At 32.9% G+C, this 21,714-nt stretch overlaps 5 protein-coding genes across 7 annotated transcripts; 2 read left to right on the plus strand and 3 right to left on the minus strand.

Annotated features, from left to right (window-relative positions):
* Positions 1–172: 172 nt before the first annotated feature.
* On the plus strand, positions 173–1,234 carry LOC105637802 (Ribosomal protein S30 family protein). Its single transcript, XM_012221425.4, has 3 exons — positions 173–307; positions 410–547; positions 959–1,234. Exons 1-3 carry the CDS (start codon positions 304–306, stop codon positions 1,003–1,005), a joined length of 189 nt encoding a protein of 62 aa, XP_012076815.1. The 5' UTR covers positions 173–303; the 3' UTR covers positions 1,006–1,234.
* A 3,181-nt stretch (positions 1,235–4,415) lies between these two features.
* On the minus strand, positions 4,416–7,831 carry LOC105637803 (IAA-amino acid hydrolase ILR1-like 4). Its single transcript, XM_012221426.4, has 5 exons — positions 7,161–7,831; positions 6,859–6,984; positions 5,748–6,062; positions 5,128–5,256; positions 4,416–5,007 (listed from the first exon to the last, which is right to left on the minus strand). The coding sequence occupies exons 1-5, from the start codon at positions 7,524–7,526 to the stop codon at positions 4,600–4,602; spliced, it is 1,344 nt and encodes a 447-aa protein (XP_012076816.1). The 5' UTR covers positions 7,527–7,831; the 3' UTR covers positions 4,416–4,599.
* A 215-nt stretch (positions 7,832–8,046) lies between these two features.
* On the plus strand, positions 8,047–10,487 carry LOC105637804 (vacuolar protein sorting-associated protein 32 homolog 2). Of its 2 annotated transcripts, none has more exons than XM_012221427.4 (8): positions 8,047–8,207; positions 8,372–8,480; positions 8,827–8,926; positions 9,050–9,135; positions 9,246–9,337; positions 9,530–9,644; positions 9,791–9,986; positions 10,262–10,487. In XM_012221427.4, exons 2-7 carry the CDS (start codon positions 8,409–8,411, stop codon positions 9,980–9,982), a joined length of 657 nt encoding a protein of 218 aa, XP_012076817.1. In that variant the 5' UTR covers positions 8,047–8,207; positions 8,372–8,408; the 3' UTR covers positions 9,983–9,986; positions 10,262–10,487. The 2 variants fall into 2 exon arrangements, with proteins under 2 accessions (XP_012076817.1, XP_012076818.1); XM_012221428.4 differs by having other exon boundaries at positions 8,049–8,207; positions 8,369–8,480.
* Positions 10,488–11,318: 831 nt separating this feature from the next.
* On the minus strand, positions 11,319–14,258 carry ATMND1 (Mnd1 family protein). 2 transcript variants are annotated; one of them, XM_012221429.2, is made up of 9 exons: positions 14,172–14,258; positions 13,055–13,171; positions 12,877–12,915; positions 12,699–12,806; positions 12,539–12,601; positions 12,411–12,462; positions 12,235–12,279; positions 12,068–12,147; positions 11,319–11,581 (listed from the first exon to the last, which is right to left on the minus strand). In XM_012221429.2, exons 1-9 carry the CDS (start codon positions 14,256–14,258, stop codon positions 11,489–11,491), a joined length of 684 nt encoding a protein of 227 aa, XP_012076819.1. In that variant the 3' UTR covers positions 11,319–11,488. The 2 variants fall into 2 exon arrangements, with proteins under 2 accessions (XP_012076819.1, XP_089580916.1); XM_089724790.1 differs by lacking the exon at positions 12,877–12,915.
* Positions 14,259–18,542: 4,284 nt separating this feature from the next.
* On the minus strand, positions 18,543–20,235 carry LOC105638338 (transcription factor MYB36). Its single transcript, XM_012222132.4, has 3 exons — positions 19,746–20,235; positions 19,428–19,557; positions 18,543–19,320 (listed from the first exon to the last, which is right to left on the minus strand). Exons 1-3 carry the CDS (start codon positions 19,879–19,881, stop codon positions 18,729–18,731), a joined length of 858 nt encoding a protein of 285 aa, XP_012077522.1. The 5' UTR covers positions 19,882–20,235; the 3' UTR covers positions 18,543–18,728.
* Positions 20,236–21,714: the final 1,479 nt, after the last annotated feature.

Here is a 21,714-nt window from a genome sequence, read left to right on the forward strand (position 1 = left end):
AACCCAGCAGAACTGGCTCAAACTTTATAAGGTTCTCTTCAGTTCCACCACGAGTCCTCAAATGGGCCAATTACCCAACCCATTATGAAAACACGGAACGGGCTCTACGAATTTAACCCAAAAAAAAGCCTTATTGTCATTTTGATATCCAAGTCGGCCCGCGACAATACGACCTGCCTATATTAAACTGCCAGAACCCTAACCCTAATTTCTTCATTCGTTGCTCTTTATCTTTCTCACCGCTTGTATCAAGCTTCAGAGCAACAGCTCCCCCACTCAGCAGAAAAAGCTCAAGAAGCCGCCATGGGTAAGGCTCGAGTGTCTCACTTCCCAGTTCATCTTTTTGGAATACGGCCTTAGTGTCGCTGAAGCTCACAATCATCGTTTTAATGGTGGATTTGATTTGCAGGTAAGGTTCATGGATCTTTGGCTCGTGCTGGTAAGGTTAGAGGCCAAACTCCGAAAGTGGCAAAGCAGGACAAGAAGAAGAAGCCACGTGGCCGCGCCCACAAGAGGATGCAATACAACCGACGTTTCGTCACCGCAGGTAATCTCTTCGCTTCATCTAGATTTTATCACTTTCAGATCTTAAAGTTGTTCCCGTTAAGATATCCACTAACTATGAAGGGAGTCGTTTTATGCTTTTTTTTTCCGTTAAAACATTTTGTATTTAGTGGTGAACAATAACATATCTATGGTTGGTTTGCATAGCGAAAGACACTGTTTTATTTAATTGGGGAACCATCTAACAGAAATCAAGGGCAAGCATGATTCCCAATTTGCATAAAATTATTGTCATGATTTTCTGTTTGATCATAAGGTTTTTGAAAATTCAGAGATGTATTTTCTAAGTTTTGCCGAGCTATTACGTTAAGAGATGGAATTTTGTTATTTTAGAAATCGTGATACTGCTTTAAATTAGGTTCTAAGAATCTGTTGGTTTTTATCTCTATTGCAGTTGTGGGTTTCGGCAAGAAGAGAGGACCCAACTCATCTGAGAAGTAAGGTGTGACAGGATAACAAGTTTTTAATAGTTATGTAGGTGAAGTCTTATATTGGTTGTTTTGGATTATGTCTCTTGTTTTTCTGGGTACTGGCATACTGTTGAATTTTTGATATTTAGACTCAGACAATGTTGAGCATATTATCCTTTTTTGTTTTTGTTAATTAGAATTATGTGATTTTGTTACCCAAATTTCGTTATATTGCATATCTTTATTGTCATGGTTCTCAATATTGCTGTGGTTTCAGCTATTTTGATTATCTGTTGACCTTCCATTATGACAAACCTAGTTGGTTTCACGGTTATGGAATGATAGTTTGTGCAACTTTTTTATAAGATACTGATTTATACTCCGGTCTCCACCACCACAAGCTCGCAGTCATGAGTGGAAATGCGCCAAATGATTTAGATTTACCAAACGAATGTTTGATTTGTATGGGAGTGAATTAAAAATTTGAATCATTGAAGTTAAATTTGCTTTTGTTATGATTATGGAGTTGTGAAAGGAAAATATGTAATTAGGGATCTAGATACAATGTGGTTGTAGTCGGCGCTTGAGTCATCCTTTTCATGGAGGTAATGAAAACCATGCAAACACATACGCTCCTTTCAATTTTGAGGATGATAACTTGTTTGGCTTAAATAGAGGAGAAAGCGAAATGAATTAGAATAGGGCTAATTCTCTCGTGAAAAGGATTTGTTTGAATTAGTTTATCGGTTTCGTTGCTGTAGGAAGATTCTTGCCTAGTATACTCAATCTAACACCATATGGTTCTTGAATTTAGGCTATTGTAATAATATTTTATGGTTATTGGGAATGTTAATCTAACACCATGTAGCTCGGTCAATTCTTGCTAGAACGGCCTTTACGCCTTTTATTTATCTTGCAATTGGAATCATTGTATGATTAACTACAAATTCTTTTTTTTTATTTTAAATATTTGAAATCGATACTGAATTGTTGAAACGATCGTCCGTTTGACCCTGTTAAACATTTTGAATTTTATGTCATCGTTTCATTTTAAAAAAATAAACGAATCTAACCACACGGCCTGCATATCAATAGATTTCCACTTCAATAGGTCTTGCTTCGACGATGGAATTTCTCGATTCCCGTTCACTTTCCTTTTTCCAAAATACGACCGAGATGAACGACAGGCCGTCAGAGGGCGAAATGAACGACTGGCCCTTATCTCTAATAAAATAGTGGATTGATGGTGATGTCTAAGTAACTTGAAAAGGCCCTTTCTTTCCTTTGTCCAGGGGAAAACAAAGTTTAACGACGTGAACCAGTGAATCATAAATCCTGAAGGCTAACACTGATTTTTCTTCTTTGTTTGACATGGGTCTCGTTTGGAGGAGAATTTTAAATTTTAAGCAATTGCCAAAAAGACAATGTTCATCAGCTGGCTAATTGTGTTGTGTCATATTAGGAAGGATTGGAGCGTGAGAAATAAACCTAAACATCAAAGAACATAACAATATAAACAAGCAAAATCCATCGCAGACAACAGAGTAATTCAGCATCTAATCGAAGAAATTTTTAATAAATCCCTAGATTAAACCTAAAAAATGGAATCTTGACATGAGGCTGAACGATGCCAATTATTTATATATAGAGAAAGTGAGAGGATCTCTTTCTGCAATATTAAGGCAATCCATCAATCCTTCGTCACCTACACTCAATATAATGTATTATTAGCGTGACATCAATATAGCTTACTCGCTATATGAATATTGAAAAGAAAGGGAAGCAAAAAATTTGAGTTGTAATTACCATGCGCCTTGAGTTATTTTTGCAGTAGTGAATGACAGCTTTAATCTTCTCATCATCTTCAGCATTCACTCCAGAATAAAATTGTGGCGAGGATCTAACTGAGTGCACGCTTTTGCTCCTTGAATTCCCATAATAGATTTCCTTGCTGTTTTGTGAATTTATAGGACTCAAACAGGTAAAGTAACGGGTTAAAAACTTCCAAATCTTGCTGCTGGATGGTTGTTTTGTTGATGGCACCATTGCTAATGTGGAGATGGATGGTTCAGAAGGAATCTTTAAACTTGGACTTGAATTCAACCGTGGCTTTGAGTTTGAGTGTTGGAGAGTAGAGGAAACTGGATTTGATTTGGTGTCTTTTAGGGTATTCAGAACCCAGCTATCACTGTGGGCATCATATTTCAGCAGTGTCTTCGCCATTGTTATAAGCTGGGTTTAAGATTTAATCCAAGTTTTTTGTTATTATTGTTCAATTGATTTTATAGTGTTTTTATAAGCATTATGTTATTGTTAAATGTTCATAGTCTATACTGAATTAAAGGCTGTGATTTAGGCTTCGTTTGTTTCCATAAAATAACTTACTGAAAATGGAAAATATTTTTCAAATGACTTATTTTTTATTGTTTGTTTGTAATATTGAAAATTAGATAAAATATTAAAGTTTTTATCTCATAAGACCATAAAAAATATTAATAATAAAAGAAATTTTATAATTTAAAATTTTTATTGTTAAATATGAAGAAAATGCAAAAAAAAATATATATATAGATTATGAAAACCGCCGGTGGCCAGTGGTGGTGGTCTGTGGTAAATGGTGACTGGTGGTAGTGATTATGATGATTAATAAATTAGAAAATATGTATTTTTAAGGTTTGTCAATTTTATTCTCTCGAAAATGGAAAGTTATTTTGCTTAAAAAATAACTTAATTTTCCATTGACTTATTTTCCTGAGCGTCTCAAATAATGAAAAATTATGTAAAATATTTTCCTGTAAGTTATTTTACGAAAACAAATGTAACCTTTAGTTGCTTCCATTTGTAGTACTTAAAGAAAAGGATTAGTGTCTATGGATCTACAATTAAATGATTCTCATTAAGTGGTTAACGCAGACTGGATTTCCTAGTTTAAGCTGTCAATTTTGAAGGTAAGTAAAGCAAGCAAATCAATTAATTGAATTGATTTTTTTTTATTCTTTTTTGTGCAAATGTCCTGCAGAAAAGAACTGCATTAACTTCACTAGATCGCGGGCGACTTACTTTATTTAACTAGTTCAATGGTTTGAATTTCCCTCTTTCAACTTTAATTAATTAAATCAGTTAATTACGCCAGAAAAGTTGCGTGCTGTGATTTTCATGCCAAATTGTCTTAATTCTGGATGAAAATTATGAAATCCACAGAGAAACTAGTATTATCATTAACCATGCAGAATAAGTTTATAAATGAGGATAGGATTGGGGCTCATGAAGGGAAACACCACAAAAAAAGGTCCCCCAAAATCGAATCGAAGTACCCGTTTTTCGTATTTATGTTACTTATTTTTCAGCTTTGATTAATCAGTAGAGTGATCGAACAAGAAAATCTTTCTAGGTATTGAAGGTAGAGACAGAACTCCTCATACTTTGAGATGGAAACCAAAGTGACAAATAGCCCAATGCTAATATAGACACAAAATATGATAATGCACAGTCAATGTGAGCTCTGCAGGCATAAAAATATCCGAATCAAAATTCAAATTTACAGGTCTAGTTGTTTCTGATATGCAGTCAACAATTTGATAATGCTTTATGGCATTATTAACCTTTATCTATTGATTGCAATTACCTATAACTCATCGTGGATGTTTCCCTCAGATGGCTTGGATTCTGGTTGATATTCCAGTAAGTACCTTGTAGCTAATGATGCATATAATGCTGCGCCATATGGAAGCACATCTTCATTGACTGTGAAATATGGTGAATGACCATTTCGAATTGGTCCTTGAGATTCATTTTTCATCCCAACAAAGAAGAAGTATCCAGGAATCGCTTCTGCAAAAAAGGAGAAGTCTTCTGCTCCCATCACTGGTTGCATTTCGATAATGTTCTGTGCACCCAGCATGTCCGTTGCAACATTTATGAAATGCTTGTGCAAATCTTGGTTATTTACAGTTGCTGGGTAAAAGGGCTTCTCGTCTGAATTAAACATGACAGTTGCATTGCACCTTTGAACACTAGCTTGTCTTGTAATTACCTGTCATTTTGAGTTGTGAGAGAGTTAATATCCAGGACCGACATCCTTATCCATACAACAAGCTTGCAAATTCAAACAAGCAAATGAAATAAACAGTAGGATATGACATAGCAAATATACCTCTTCGATTCGTTGTTTGAGTTGAATAAAGCTTTCTTTAGAAAATGCCCTGAATGTGCCACCAATAGTAACAGAATCGGGAATAACATTAAATGCTTCACCTCCTTGGAATTTTGCAATTGTTACTACCTGCATAAATCTTCTTTATGTTAGAAATGCTTTTTGAACATTCAAGAGTAAGTATGAGCCATCACATTAGAAGAGATTGCACAAACATACAACAGGACAAAAAATTTCATAGCTCATCAATTTTTTATTCATAAAGGGGTGACTAAACACATCGCATGAAAGAGAGTATCCATTTCACCCAATTTCTACATAAAATAGCAAAGATTAATTGTGCGGAGATTATTTCCCTTATACTTAATAAAATATGGCATCAAATCCAGGCATCAAATATAAATGTTTGAGGAGAGATGACTCAGAGCCAACTGCCAGACCATGAAAGAGATTAACTTGCCCAGTGACATTGATTCATTTTACTTAGAAAGGTTCCACATAAGAGAAGGGAAAGTAGGAGTGGTAAAAGTCTATATGTCCTGAAACTGGCAATTAATTAGCACCACATGCACAAATGCATCTGTATTGGCGCATGTGTGTCTTTGAGAGCGAAAGAGTACCTGTGAATCCAGTGGATCAGCTTCACGCGAAACAAGATGTTGCAAACTAACAATCACATTGGAAGCTGCTATAATAGGATCTATTGAGTGCTGGGGAATGGCAGCATGTCCCCCCTTTCCACTTATAACTGCCTCAAAGAAACCACTCCCAGCCAAAAGGGGACCAGCTCTTGAGCCAACTGTACCAATAGGATGCAAAAAAGAAACATGCAACCCAAAGATGGCATCAATATTCTCGAGCACTCCAGAATCCAACATTCTCTTGGCTCCCCCATGTCCTTCCTCAGCTGGTTGGAAAACAAGAACAACCGTTCCCTATCAAAACAACCAAAATAATCATAATTTTATTTGAAACCTAAAATTGCCATCTTTCATTATTGCCAATTAACTAACAGTACAGGAAACTAAATGATAAGGAAGAATAAACTTTTGCTCCACAGCGCTGAATTCCATCAATCATGAACAAAGAAGGTGTACAGCGAACTAGTAATATAGAGGAAGCTAGTCAGAGACGGTCGTTGGTACAATACACAATAGCATGGGAAAATGGAAACAAGAAAATGACAAGCATTTTTTCAGAAGACTATATTCTTACACTTCTTTTCAAGTCTTCTATACAAGACAGTTAGTATTCTTATGCCATAAGATGATTACTTTTATCAGACTTCATGTTGGATTTCTGACCACATTATCCATAGGGTTCTGCTGCCTCTTCCTTTTGGCTCAGATTTTCAAAGGAGGAAAGGTAACAAGAAATCCACAATATGTGATTGCTAATCCTATTCTAGATTTGCAGAACATAAGAACCTATTGATCCAGTCCAACGTAATGTCCCTTTCATGAACTAGAGTAAACGCATATATGGAAATCCATTCAGGGTTTTTGTGATATAATTAACTTAACTAGGGCTTTCGAATCTTACCTCTAATCTCCATTTCTAATCAATCATTGGATTCTCAATTATAAGGCAAAGAGAGAACAATACTCACCAATGAAATCCAAAATAAACAAAGGTAAATCATTCCACAAAATGCGGCAATGAAACCATAGAACTCCATAGAGCTATAAAATGGATATGTTAATCAACAAAAAATATGCAAAGAGATTAAACCTTTAACTCGTTGCGATGATCTTGAAGAATCTTAGCAGCACCAAGAAGCATTGCCACATGGGCATCGTGTCCACAAGCATGCATTTTACCAGGAACTTTACTCTTGTGCTCCCATTCCACAGCCTCCTATAATGACAACGACCGAATAAACTAACTTGTTATTCATCAAATCACAATCCTCTTGCAACTAAAAAAAAAAAAAAACAACAGAAAACTCAAAGGAAGCACAAGTAACTCGATTTATTAAAGAAACTAAGTCCAATATAATTAGAGAAAAGAAAAGTCAAGTAAAGAAACAAAACCTCCAGGGCTAGAGCATCCATATCAGCCCTAATAGCAACAAAAGGGGGTTCACCAGTCCCAACATAGCCAACAACACCAGTTACAGCAACTGGGTATTTATAGTAGATACCTAAATGATCAAGCTCAGCTCTAATAAGCTTACTGGTCTCGAATTCCTCAAAAGCAAGTTCTGGGTTCTCGTGGATTCTTCTCCTGATATTGACCATGTAATTTACAAGATCTTGTTTCCTTGCAAGGTCAAAGAAATTGACAGGGATTTGAGCAAGTTCTTCTGAGCTTAGATAGAGTATATTTGAAGAGATTAGCTTTGGAATAAAGGAATAGAAAACTAGAATCAAAGACACCCATTTGAAGAAGAGACCCATTACTTTGCACAGACTCAAGAAAGCAATAAGATCAACAGAGAGAAATTGTGTTCTTGTTAAAATGAACAATATCGGAGTAAGGAAAGCAAAGGACAAGAAGAGAAGCACCGAATACCAATCTTATAAGAGAAAAATCCAAATAAGTTATGTCAGCACTCATCAAGAAGAAGAAGGAATTAATTACTGTGTACACGCGTGGATTTATAAAGCAGCATCGATTTTTACTATCATGCTTGGTTCTGTAGACGAATAGTTCCTCGTCTGTATACATTAACGGTACTTCCATTTTGCCAATCCGTCATTGAGTTACAGCATATAGGCTGAACGGAACACCACAGGTCCGCAGGTCCACATGAAGGAGAACAATAAGGTGCGAGTATAAGCGACGTCGTTTGGAAGACCAATAGTAGTACTAATTATGATAAGTAGATTTAGCGATAAAATGTGGGACCCACAGCAAAAACTGACGAAGTGCGTGCCACGTGGAAATAGAGTGACTTCAACGCCGTGAAGAAAAGGCAAGGTTGCTTCCTCTCCGTCTCTGATTACAACACGCTTAAGAAAAGCCTAAACAAAATCCTCTACCCTTCTTCTCTCTATCAATCTCTGGTCTCATCGAAAACCCTAATCACTCAATTCAATCTCTTCCTCGATATCCTTATCGCCAAATTCAATTCAAAGGTGTGTGCATATGGTCATAATTTTTTTTTTTTAATTTGTTATTGAGGAAATGAGTCTACAGTCGTTCCATATTCGATTCATCATTTTCATTTAGATCGGTTTCGATTTTTCGATTTAGGGTTTTAATTGATCTGATATTGTTGATTATGTTTGTGATCTAGAAGATCGAGGCAGCGTTGAATTTGTGGATAGGAATCAACCATGTTTAACCGGCTCTTTGGTAAACCTAAGCAGGAAACCAATGCTCTAACCACGTTAGACAAATTAAATGAGGTACAATAAACATTGGATTGTTCTTTTTTTTCAAACTTTAATTATTTTATTTATGTCTATCATATCTTGTGATTTTTTTTTCTTTTTGATTCCTGTTGTTCAGTTAATACATTAGGAAGGTTTCGATTTCGTTGATCATGTTGATTCTTTATCTGAGGCTTTCTTGATCCTTGAATAAAATTTGTAGCTTGTGTTAACAGTTTTAGCTTTCCTTTCATCAAAATTGAAATTTTCTTTATCTATATATGTTTTTGTTGGGATGGATAACTTTGGCCCTTTTAATGAGTATGATTTATGTTCTGTGACATTTTAGTTGAACTAAGCTTTAATTCTTTGTGTTGAATAGACGCTTGAAATGCTAGAGAAAAAGGAAAAAGTACTTATAAAAAAGGCTGCAGCAGAAGTTGAAAAGGCCAGGGAGTTCACACGAGCAAGAAACAAAAGAGGTATGCACTGTGCATTTGCAACTGCTATTCTCTGGGGGAATTCAATATTTTACTTGAATTTGTCCTCATGAGATTTTGTGTAATCATTTGCAGAATTTATTGATTAATATAATTGTCTTGCAGCGGCTATTCAATGTTTGAAGAGAAAGAGGCTATATGAACAACAAATAGAACAGCTTGGAAATTTCCAACTGCGTATTCATGATCAGGTTAGATTGCATTTCTAGAATTTTGGTTTCAACTGTGCTAATGATTTGATTTTGATTTTTTCTAAATTGATAAAAGTTAAACTCTAGTACCATGATTCTCAATGTTACAGATGATAATGTTAGAAGGTGCAAAAGCCACTACAGAAACTGTGGACGCATTGAGAACTGGAGCAGCTGCAATGAAGGCAATGCAAAAGGCGACGTATGTAGCAATTTATTTCATTTCACATCTCACTAGAATCTTAATGTTCAGGATTCATTTGTCATATCCCTGTGCTTAAATCATAAAATGGCCTTTCCCCTCTGCAATATTTGCATGTTATATTTCATTCAAGTTTTGCTTGTTGAATAAATGATTGAATCAATATGTATGGAATGGTTGATCTTTTTGCAGAAACATCGATGATGTGGACAAGACCATGGATGAGATCAATGAGCAGACGGAGAACATGAAACAGATACAAGAAGCACTGGCTACTCCTATTGGTGCGGCAGCTGATTTTGATGAGGTCGGTGATTTTGTGGAACATTTAAAACTTCTCCAGATTGGAACATTGTTCCAGAACAACAATTTTATTTGTTATAAACATAGATTCAATTTTATTTGTAATAAACATACATTTGGGGAACCATCTAAATAATGTTGACTTTTCAGGATGAACTTGAGGCAGAACTCGAAGAGTTGGAAGGTGCTGAATTGGAAGAACAGCTCCTTCAGCCTGCAACCACAGCTCCAGCAGCTCCAGTGCAAGTTCCAGCAGGCAGGCAACCAGCTCGCCCTGTTCCTCAAAAGCGCACAGCTGAGGAAGATGAACTTGCTGCCTTACAGGCTGAGATGGCACTTTGAGCAGGTTAAACATTTATTTTTTCTTGTAGAACTTAATAATTCAGCATTTTTTTTTTTGTTTATTAATTAATGCTATAAAAAGCTAGCTACTAATTCGCGAGCTATTGCCAAAGAGAGTTTGATCGGTGTGCTTGTGCTGAGCGATGGATTCACTTAACCTAATTCTTAATTATTTTTTTTTCAAGTTTGTCTTACAGAAAGTCTAAAACACAACTTAATGCAGTTGCATGCTTGTGTTATGTGCATCTGGATTTGATTTTCTTGGTTGGATGATTGCAGGTATTGATCCCTAGAATGCGAAGAGCTTATTTAGAGATTTGTATTTTTGAGTTCCCGGAACTCCTTTGGCGCATCATATGTTGCATTGAATGGTCTGAACAGACAATGTATATAAAGATTGCGTGAAACTAAACAAACCGTTCCCTTTCTAAAATTATGTAATCTGCATTTTGGAGCCTTGGATCCAGTTTATATCATCTTCTATGAACAAATAGTTTTTCTGTTATCGTGCATTGTTACCAATTTGAACTTTCACATCAAGTCGCCTACTTGTCCAAAAATTGTCTTCGAAGCACGTATATTTATAAATATGACAAATAAAGGTATAACATTATCTTGGCATTGATATTCGAGTAACTATTACCCATAATCCACAAATATTTATGCCAATGGATGCATATAGCCTTTTTTAATTAGTTTGATATTGAGGGTTTTTTTTCTTTTTCTTTTTGAAGGGTGTTCGATATTGAGGTTTAATTGTTGTATTACGACTGATATTTACTTTCTGCTGTTGGTTGGGTTGGGGTGTTTCTAATTATATATCTAGGGAACTGATATTGATGAAGTTCGTGATGTAGTTTCCAACCAATTTTTTGTTATATATTCTGTCAGTGTATCCTATAGTCTATTATCGTTGGCGACAATTGTGGGGAATGATATTGACGGGAATGGGATATACAAGCAATGTTGAAGGAAAACAAATTGAGCAAATAGAAAAGGAAAAATGTAGTGATAACCAATAACTAGATTGAAATAAATGGTTCAGCCAAGCTGAACACCATCCTGAAATTACATCTATAATCTTATCTCCGACCTTCAAACAGCTCAGTAAGCAATAGATGAACCAAAATAACAATACCGTAATAATGTATTTTGTCAGGTAAAATACAAGTTCAAAATTTTTTTTTCCAACGTTCGGAAGCAAAATTAGTAAATAACAATGGAGCTACGCCATATCGGTAAATACACATCAGAACCAAGTCATGAAAATCGATAATGACTAAGGAGTGAGCAACTTATAATTAAAATGTTGTAATCTAATTAGAAACAGCAGGAATTAAACAACCATGGTTTGATACCGAGGCATTATATTTCATCAACTCTCAGTAAGAAAAGTAATACTTTTAGTAGGTAGGAAAAACAAAATTGCATATACAGCTGGTTGTTCACTTGTGCAATATACCTAACAGTATATATATTAGAAGAATACAAGCCAAATTGTATTACCTAAGGGTTGCCTTCGAGCATCTGATCACCAACCGAGCTAAGTGGAGCAACTGCTAAAGGCTCCAAGTAATCAAAATCATCAGTTATTCCGATCTGCATATACATTCAAAAAGCAAGATCTCAGTGCTATCGCTGCAGTTACAAGAAGTTCACACATCTCTATGTGTACACGTGTCTTAGGAGAGAGACGTGTTTTAATCAAATTCCGGTCTAATAAAGCACTAACAAATGTTCACATTTGATTTGAAAATTATACGCACATATTATCAGTGTGCTCAATGCTCATACACCAACGTAATGTATTAACACAATTTATAGAGCTAAAATAGAAGTGGGTTATTGAATTAGATGCATGAATTGTAACTCCAAACAAGTAGCGATTATTTGGAGAAAAGTAAATTCCTAAATTACTAGTGTTTGACTGTGATTTGTGAGAAATATATATGGAAGGCCCAATGGGCTCATAGCACCTTGATGGTGAGATGGAGTGAACAAAAGGAGTGGATTGGTGTAGGGATCAACTTTGTGCTTCACAACTTACTAATACGAGCAATGTGCAGGGCAGAAGGAATAATGTACCTCCTTATACATGTTCTCAAGCTGCTCTTTAGCCTCAGGGAAGTTGTTTGAACACCATTGTCGCAACGTGAAGATGTTATCTGTGCGGTTTTTGCCGTGTAAGATTCTATAAAAATGCCAGCAGAGTTGCAGAATAAAGAGAAGCAAGCCATGTGTAGAAGTAAAACCTGTCCATCTGTTTGCTGCCGCATGGGAGACTTCAATAGCTTTCTCTGCAAAAATGAAATTGAACCATCATATCCATGCTTAGTAATATATTCAAGGGGTTAATATATCCATATAGTCTTCTCATAAAAAATATACAGTTCAAGCACCATAATGAAATAAAAAGAATTTTCTTAACTCATTGCTTCAAAGGCAGCAGGATCATTATCCGCATATTGTCCCATCTCCTCCTGATCAATTACTATTGTTAGAAACTTGAATAATTTGTTCATAATACTTGATGCATAATCAAGGCTCAGAATCAACCTTCAGTTCATTATGCTTTAGTTCAATGGCTTTTAGCTCAGCTAGTGCCTCCTCTCGTTCATCCTGGCAGAGGTCTTAGAGTAAGAAATAAGTAGCCTAAACTACTGATAGTAACACAGAACAACAACGCATAATGAGAATTAGAATTTCATATGCTTACAGATTCCTCACGTCCCTTTTTTAGCCCACCACACTGATCAACAAGTTCTGCATACCGCTTCTTACTACTTTGCACGTCAGATTCGAGTCTCCGGTATACATTCCTTAACTGAAACAAACAGTATAGACAAAGACTAAAACTTTATGACATTCTGCAAAGCACACTCTCTTTTCCTCACCTGATTTCCAGCACAACTAGGAAGACTCCAGAAATATACCTGAAATTTTAAAATTACGATAATAATGCGTGTCAAAGTGCATACAGATGCAAGCAAAAATGTTATATCTTCTGCATCATAAAATTACAGATTGAAATGACTTTTCCATGCAACTGCCAATTGGAAAATGGTTACTCACGGAAGTTCCTATCTTGTCTTTTGAAACAAGGTCATCATCAACTAAACTCTGGACAACATCTTTCACAGACTGGCTAATTACACCTTTTTTGGGGCCCAATTTCTCAAGCTCCTTAAGCTGAAATTATTAACCAACTATATGATTAAACAGTTTCGAAACTGTAATAACACTTTTATAACGTAAGAAGGAAGAAGAAAATTCAACTTTAAGTTTCATAATAAGAAAAATGCCATAGGAGTAACTCTTCACAATAATTAAAAGTGAATTTACTATACCAAACCTGATAAAGAAAAAAAAAAAAGGTGAATACACTTGATTAGAAAAAAATCACAGAATCTCTTTTCTCCATCCACAAAATCATTATTCATTTTTCTTTTAACATTCTACATTCACAACAGAGCATAAACAACTAAATTCTGTTGTCTAACAGCGTTTAATCAGATGATGATTCTATTAACAGTAAACTGAATTTCCATCCACAAACAACAGCGGGCAAATTATAATCTATCTCAGAGCAATATCAAAAAGAAGTGCTTCATTTTTTATGCTTCACCTTACATAACAAAGGCATGAAAGAAGTGTTGCAGCATGTAAAAGCTATTTCATCCAGGGAATACCAAAAGTTTGCAATCTCAAGTTGCTGATTACCATCATTAACAAGAAAGTTATGCAACCTAAGAATATAGAAAGTCAAGAGGCAGTGGGTCACATACAAGTGATACAGATTCCTTTATTTTCCACCATATGCGCTTTGCCCATGAACACCATTTTTGGTTGTGATGGGAGACATTAATTTCTATTAAAACCTCAAATCTAAGAACATGGTGGTGTAAATAAAGGGTATTTTCTCATGATAATAAAATTTTGAACTCTGTAAAGCCATAAATGAAGTTCACTCTAAAAGAATGCAGTAGCCAAATTCCTTTACAACAGCGACAACCTATTGATTTGAGAAAGGGGATTATACAAATTAAATAGCCCGCTAGGAAAACCGCTTATATTTTCTTGCAGATAAAAACAATCCATACAAAAATAAATAAAATAAGATTAGAAAAAAAAAAATCAGAAACCCTTCAAGAGTTCCAAAAAAGGAAAAAAAAAAATACAATACACTTACAAGGAAGAAATCCTGTGACTCATAAAATATCTGAAGAATCTTTTCACGTTTCTCGTCCAATGAAAGACCTCGTTTCTTAGACTGCATGACAATTAAATTAAAAATTAGATTTTATATGCATATGATCCTAAAACTCATTGGAATGATAGCTATCCAAGAAGACGGAATAGGAAATCAGTGCAAAACAAATAAGCAGCTACTATAATTATATATTGCAGAGAAACAGGTAATAATGGTAACTTTGACATGCTGAAATAAAAATGTTTTCATAGAAGAACACCAGGAACAATAATATGTTGTCTATGAATTACTAGCTACAGCAGTAAAAATCATTCGACAACAAATATAAGTTTCTATTTGATATTCATTTCTTTAAGGAAAACAAAAGGACTTCTGATAAGAACCATTGCCTCTGTGTTATAACACTCAATAGAAAGAAAAAGACGAAGAAATAGCCTTCACTAAGCAGCATAAATAATTAGGGAACATATGCTCATACAGTCACTCCCAATTTAACCCATAGTTGCCAATTTATTACAATTAAACCCTAATTTGAAACTCCAACATGGCAAGACATTTCTTCGAGCAAGTTAAGCTCATGAGAAATAGCAATGGTAGACTTCACTCCAAGGCTAAAATGGAGCAACAAACGCACTACTCAAGAAAAAAAAACTATATTATGTTTTTTGGCTGCTGATAAATGAAGAAAAATAAACATAGAAAATATGTTCAATTCATCGTTTGTATTCCCTGTGTCAAACTGAATGACTGACCCTAATAAATTCAGCTAAGAAAGAAACCTAAGAAGATCACAGACTTGAAATAATAAATTTTCTTCTCTTTAATTTTCCTGCGGTTTCTCACTCACCAAACAGAAAATTAATGCAGAGAGATGGGAACCATAGATAGAATCTAAATGTTAGGGCTCATGAGTCACAGGTCAGATCGCAATATAATTGAATTGAGTATCCAAACAAGAATTTTCAGATATATCATCAAATGTACATGAAACACCCTAAAATTTCAATTTGAATTAAACAAAAAGGAACTGCTATAAAGCATTTGAAAATATATATAGCAAAAGCAATCGTGATTGAGCTGCATAAAAACGAAAATCATAAAATAGTAGAGAGATTTGATTACCATCTTGAATGATATTATGCTTTTCCAGTTGTTGTAGAAAAAGAAGAGCAAGCCCTGGAACAAATCTGAAAAGTGTAGAGGAAGCCTGCAGATAAGAACGCTGAAATTTGGCGGGAAAAATAATTTCCCTCCATGCCAAATTACTCGATTGTCCTTGCCCAAGCGGTTAATTCCTAAACGAGTCCCCCTTTAATCTTTATAATTAGGAGGATTAATAACTCCTTTTATTATTATTATTATTATTATTATTATAATCTATATATTTATCTAAAGCGGATTGAATCCTTTGAATATTTCTTTTATATACATTTGCAATTTGTATAACACTATGTTATTATAGTATTTAATAATTAATTTTCATATGTCAATATACAATTATTTTATTTTCAACATTTTTTGTGTGAAATCACAGTCAATTGTTTGAATGCATACATTTGGAAAATTTTAACACGGAGCTTTCAGTTCAATATTATCGGCATGGAAATTGGAAAATGTGAAATGAAGAAATGTAGTTTTTTTTCCCCCGGCAACTTAATCAATTTTTTTAACAAAAAATTTATTTTTCATTATTTAATAAATTATGAATTCCTACCCATAAAAGCTGATAACAACACCACATAGTAAATTATTTGGTTTTTTAATAATTTTATAATATATAATATTTACTCTTCATATTATTCAATGCTTAAATAAGTTTTTAGTTTTAAATTTTTTCAAACATCATTTATATTTCCTCCATTCCACTTTAATAAAAGTCATATAATCAGAATTAGATATTACCAGTCATATGATTCCACTTATAGAGTATGGATATGTAAGAAATATATGAATTAATAAAATTGTCATAATTTTTCATAAAAGTCCTATGTTAATTATATCTATAATAATAATTAAAAAAAAAAAACAATTCCATCACTATAAATTGTACCACTTCCTATTTAATTTCTTGTATATATATCATGTCCCTTAAATCTCTCCATTTATATATTTATATATATAAAAGAATGTCTCTTATGGTCAATGATCTAGAAATTTTTATCTCGAAACATTAGCTTTTAATTAAAACATTTGAAATTGTGTTGAATACCAATCAATTAATTAATATATTGTGGTTCAAACCGACCATTCTGTAAACTGCAATCAACATCATGAACTAAAGAATCTTTTTAACAGTCGAATACCTAAATTCAACTTTACATAAATAGACAATTATATATGGAGGATAGATTAGAAAACAATTATTCTAAATGTCATATATATGATATCTCAATATTCAATTCTACATTGATGGATAAAATGTTATCATTCTGCTTCTATGTTCTATAATTTTTTTCTTATTTTTTTATATATCCCAAATAGATATCTTGTTTATTTTTTAAGAGTAAATAATATTTTTAAATTTAATATTTTATATTATTTAATATGTTTATTTATTAATCAATATGATATTCAAGCTAATGTATTATCTGTTTAATATAAACAAAATTAAAATATCAATCTTTAAATATTTTCTGGAAAAAATAAATTTATAATTTAATTTTATTAACTAAATTTTTTAATTTACTCAATCTCGAAAAGATAGTTCATCTTTCATTTTTTATTTGTCTCAAAATATAATTCACTTTCATTTTTTACATTATAGTTAGTTCTTAAATTGTCTATTATATATTTATTAAATTAAAAATATTAATTTTTAATTATTATTTTAATATAATAATTACTCATATATTATTTAAGACGACATAATATAAAAATTATATTAATAAAATTATTTTTTTCACCATATTTCTTTTTCATCAAGGAAGAGTACGAGCATATATTAAAAAAGTTAAAAGGATGCCGCCGCCCCGAAAAATGGTCAATTGATTCGCATTTATTTATGCGACCATGCATGCATAGTCCACGACTTCTTCAAAATCTGTTTTGCAATTATTATTATTTGATGTCTTTTAACAAATTTTCCTGACTCCTGTTTTAATCAGGGATCGAAAAATACCAAAGCGCGTGAACCCTAAAATTAAAAGTATGAGCTGACTGTGCTGAATTTGAACTCCACTCGATAATAATATAATTGAGTTTAAAATTAAAATCAAATTCAGCTCGTATGGAATTTTTAATTTAAAAAATATAATTTATTCATCGAACTTTGAGTTTCAATCGCGTTTAAGATTAGTTTGTTAAACTTACATTCAATGAATTTATACGATTTTTTTTGAACAACTTATAAGTAATTTGAATCATTTAATATTTATTTGTCTTATAAAAATAATTATATTTTTCTTTTTTATTTATTCCAAATCTCTTTTTTTTTTTTTAAAGTAACCTTTGTAGTTTTTTATTCTACTTCTATTCAATGTATCTTTAAATAAATATATAATATTAATATTCTATTGACCAAAATATATATACTAATTAAAATTTGAATTTTTTTTTAAAGTGGATATTCTATAATACCGGAAAAACTGTGAGGATATATATTAAGAAAAATCAAGCAAAAAACGTTGTTTAACAATATTAACCTTATTATATTCTTGATTGTAAAAAGTCAAATTATATTTATTTTAATGGGGACAAAAGAAATAATAATATGTAGGATATTTTTCTTAGAAAAAAATAGCGGTTTGAACATGAAGATAAAGAAACATTCACTGGATGTAAACTTCTTAAAAATTGACATAAATATATTTTATATTTCTGTAATCAAATTGATGAAATGGGTTTAGTTTGATTCATAATATGATTTTACATGAGAAATCGTATTTTAAAAATGACACCTAGTTAATTTTCATATGTCTAATTCATCAGAAAATACTCTTAACGAAGAATAAAAAAACTAAAACACGTTTTCAGAACATAGTTCATTTTGAAAAATCAGACTCCTAAACTTGTCAGAAAAAACACAAACGGGACTGATGAATGGAAGGTTATTGTTAGACATGAGACATTTTCTTCCTCTTCGAATTGGATTATTAGCCCATGCAACTTTCATGACCTTTGACTAGTCAGAAATGACAATCCAAAACGAACGTTTTGATGACTTCATTAATTATCCTCTCCTTCGTGAACACACTTCACTTCAAAAGCATATATTATACTTAAAACAAACAAACTTTCAAACGAAAACCACACTCACATGACCAAATTTACCAAAACCATCCTGAAAAACAATACCTCACCCACATGCATGACTTCTATATAGTATTACACAATTATCCCATACTAATATACTTTAATTTAACACTTCTAATATATATATTAATTGTTATTTATTAAGTATTCACTTAGAGAAATATTTGACCAATTAGAGTTTAATTGGAGGTGTTAGCTAGCTAAGTAACTAATAATCTACTAGTAAAATATTAAATACTGATATTACCTAAATATGTTGAAATTTCACTGCAATTAGCTAGATTTTTATGAAAAATTACCAAAGACGTTAACCTGCTCATAATAATAAGATGACTGATCAAGCAATTCAATGTCTGGTAGAAAAATGCCATCCTCATCCAGTAGTAGGCTGCTACCATCACCGACGGCTGCGCTTCTGAGGTTGTTGTTCATTAGAGTTTCTCGGGAAGATGGAGAAGAAAGACTTGAAACGGTACTGGTCGTAATGTAATTATTGTCACAGCCATATGGGCTAAAATTTGGAAGTTCCATAAAAGTTGATGACAAAGGAATTAATTGGTTTTTTTGTTCAAGATTCAACTCTTGTGGAATATCACAGTAATAGTTTTGCTCGAAACCCATATCCGTTAAGGGCGGCAACAAGCTACTGGAATTTTCAGGATTTATAGTATAGGTTGACTGATCAGCTTCTGGAATGGAGATCAAAGATTTTTCCATGATATTGTTAGTATTGTTGCTTTTTTTGCTTCCCCTGCTGGAATTAATATTAGTATTCTTGCCTGCCACTGCCAACAGCTTTTTCTTTAATCTGGTGTTCCAGTAATTTTTCACATCGTTGTCTGTTCTTCCTGGAAGCTGAGAAGCCATGAAAGACCACCTATAATATAAATAAAATAAAAGAAAATCTTAATTTTTACGAGTAATTTAATACATACTGTATATATATAATAGTGAAAATGGATTAATTTACAGAAAGAGACTTGCCTACTTCCCATGCTGTTATAGAGCGACAAAATGATTTTATCTTCTTCTTCAGTAAAACCTCCATGCTTGATATCTGGTCTCAAATAATTCAACCATCTCAAACGACAACTCTTGCCACATCGTTTAAGCCCTAAACATTTATAATATAAAACAAGTTATGCAGGTAAATAATATTTGATCGAGCCTATACAAAAATTATAAAAAAAGCTTTCAAATTCACAATCTCTCAGTAAACCTAAAGAAAAGCTTTCTCCTATGATATAATTAATGGAGAGGAATTAGCATTTAAGATATGAAGTAGGGCAGAGATATATAGACCTGCTTTGCGAGGCAAAGAAATCCAATTGCCAGAAGTGCCATGTTTTTGAAGATAGTTAATGAGAGTGGCATCTTCTTCAGGAGACCAAGGCCCTCGTTTAACGTTAGCTTTGTCACAACATGGAGCTCTTCCCATGTCTAAAACTCTCTACTGCTAATTAAAGAAAGATAGAGGCGATATGATATACAGAGAGAATACTTAATTAATTGTATTATAATGAACCAAAAGCTATGGCTTTACATTCATGCCATTGTGGTCGTTTTTAAAGGATGGATAAAACGACTTTAGGAAGATTATTGACTTCGTCTGACCAACTTTATCTTTTAAGAAAAGAAAGCTTATGGTAGTACTAGTAATGGTGAGTGTTGTACTTTCCTTGTATAGCAACTAGAAAGGGAGAGGTTTCATTTTATTCAAATACTTTTCGAAATGAAAGGGAAGGGAGAAAGAAAATGTTATACAGTTGTATAATTTCTTCTAAAATTAAATAACAAATTAGAATTGGCTCGAGATCTTCCTAGTTCTAGATTCGGCGAACTCAAACTAGTTCCAATCGCTTCTTTTCTTGGGCTTGGGTTGTAAAGTCTTAGTTATATATAATATATTACAAATATATTTTTCAAAAAAGAAAAAAAGATAGAGAGAGAAAAGAGAGGGTTGAGTCAATGCTCGTGTTTGAGGAAGCACGGAAAATCTCATGTCATTGGTGACAGTATTGTAGCCCCAGAAGTGGCAATCCTTTCCTGCAAACGCTTAAGACTAAACAACTCACAAATGTGAACATATTTATAAACTTTACCGCATCAGTTTACAGTTCTGTTAACGCGTTTTCTAATTGACCATTTGCGTTTCGGCAATAGAAAGAAAATCAGTTGTCCATTTGCTTTGGTCACTCTTTAAGTATTTTCCAGGAACCAACAACGCGTTCTCTCTACCTTTGCTTTCATTGATTTTTTTATACTCGTTTGGAAATTCTACAGTAACTGTAAACAATCAAATTTATATTGAAATATATAAAACATAATCTCCATGTTATTCAATTCATAGGTAATCTGTTCATAGTGGAAAATTTGTTATACTGAAAGATTTGTTCCTTGTAGAGGAAGCTACACACTTTTCTATCCAACAAGAAGAAAAACAATTTAAAAAGGATAACCATTTACTTTAAAATAATTAAGTAAATGCGACAGTATAAAATAGTATAAAGTAATCCAACGTATGTACGTAGGATAAGGCAAAAGACTTACCTACATTCATCATATGGCCTCACCTATGTACCAAATCAATTACAAACAGTATTTTAGATTAAATGAGAATATTTATAATCATACATTAGAAAAAAAGGGATAAAACAGTAAAATTAAAAAAAATAAAACTTTTTTTTATCGGCTTGATATATGAGTGGTGTCATTCGTCAAATGTAGAACACATTTCCTACAAGACAATCCATTTTATTTAAGGGAAGAAATATTTACTTTAAAATAATTATGCTTCGCAACAATATGGTCTAACAAAAGACAGATTAATGCTTTGTATTGTGCTATTTTTACGTAATAATGGCAAAATATGAATAATTTAATTCAAAGGCTACCACAATTAATTTTTATGTAACAACATACAATAATTTGATATTTGGGCTTTTCTTATTGAACTTGACTGGGCAGGGAGTAAATAAAGTAAGGCATAACTGGGTCACATAAGCATTAGCCCATTGTGTGGATAGCCCATATTTTTAAATGATTGTTTTCATCTTCTGCAAAAGCCGAAAATGAAATATAGGTGTTACAGGAACTTAAAAGGACTATTATAACCACAGACAAAAATTTAGTTTTTTTGTTTTCGAAAGGCACAGGTAAAAGTTTAGTTAAAATAAATAATTTCTATATCATACACTAGCAATATACCCGTGTTATGCACGGTTAAAAAAAATAAAGTAAAATTTTAAAACTATATATATATATATATATA

Source organism: Jatropha curcas, chromosome 8 (assembly GCF_041381405.1).
Source record: "Jatropha curcas cultivar XTBG-Jc1 chromosome 8, XTBG_Jcur_1.0, whole genome shotgun sequence".
Taxonomy (NCBI): Eukaryota; Viridiplantae; Streptophyta; class Magnoliopsida; order Malpighiales; family Euphorbiaceae; genus Jatropha; species Jatropha curcas.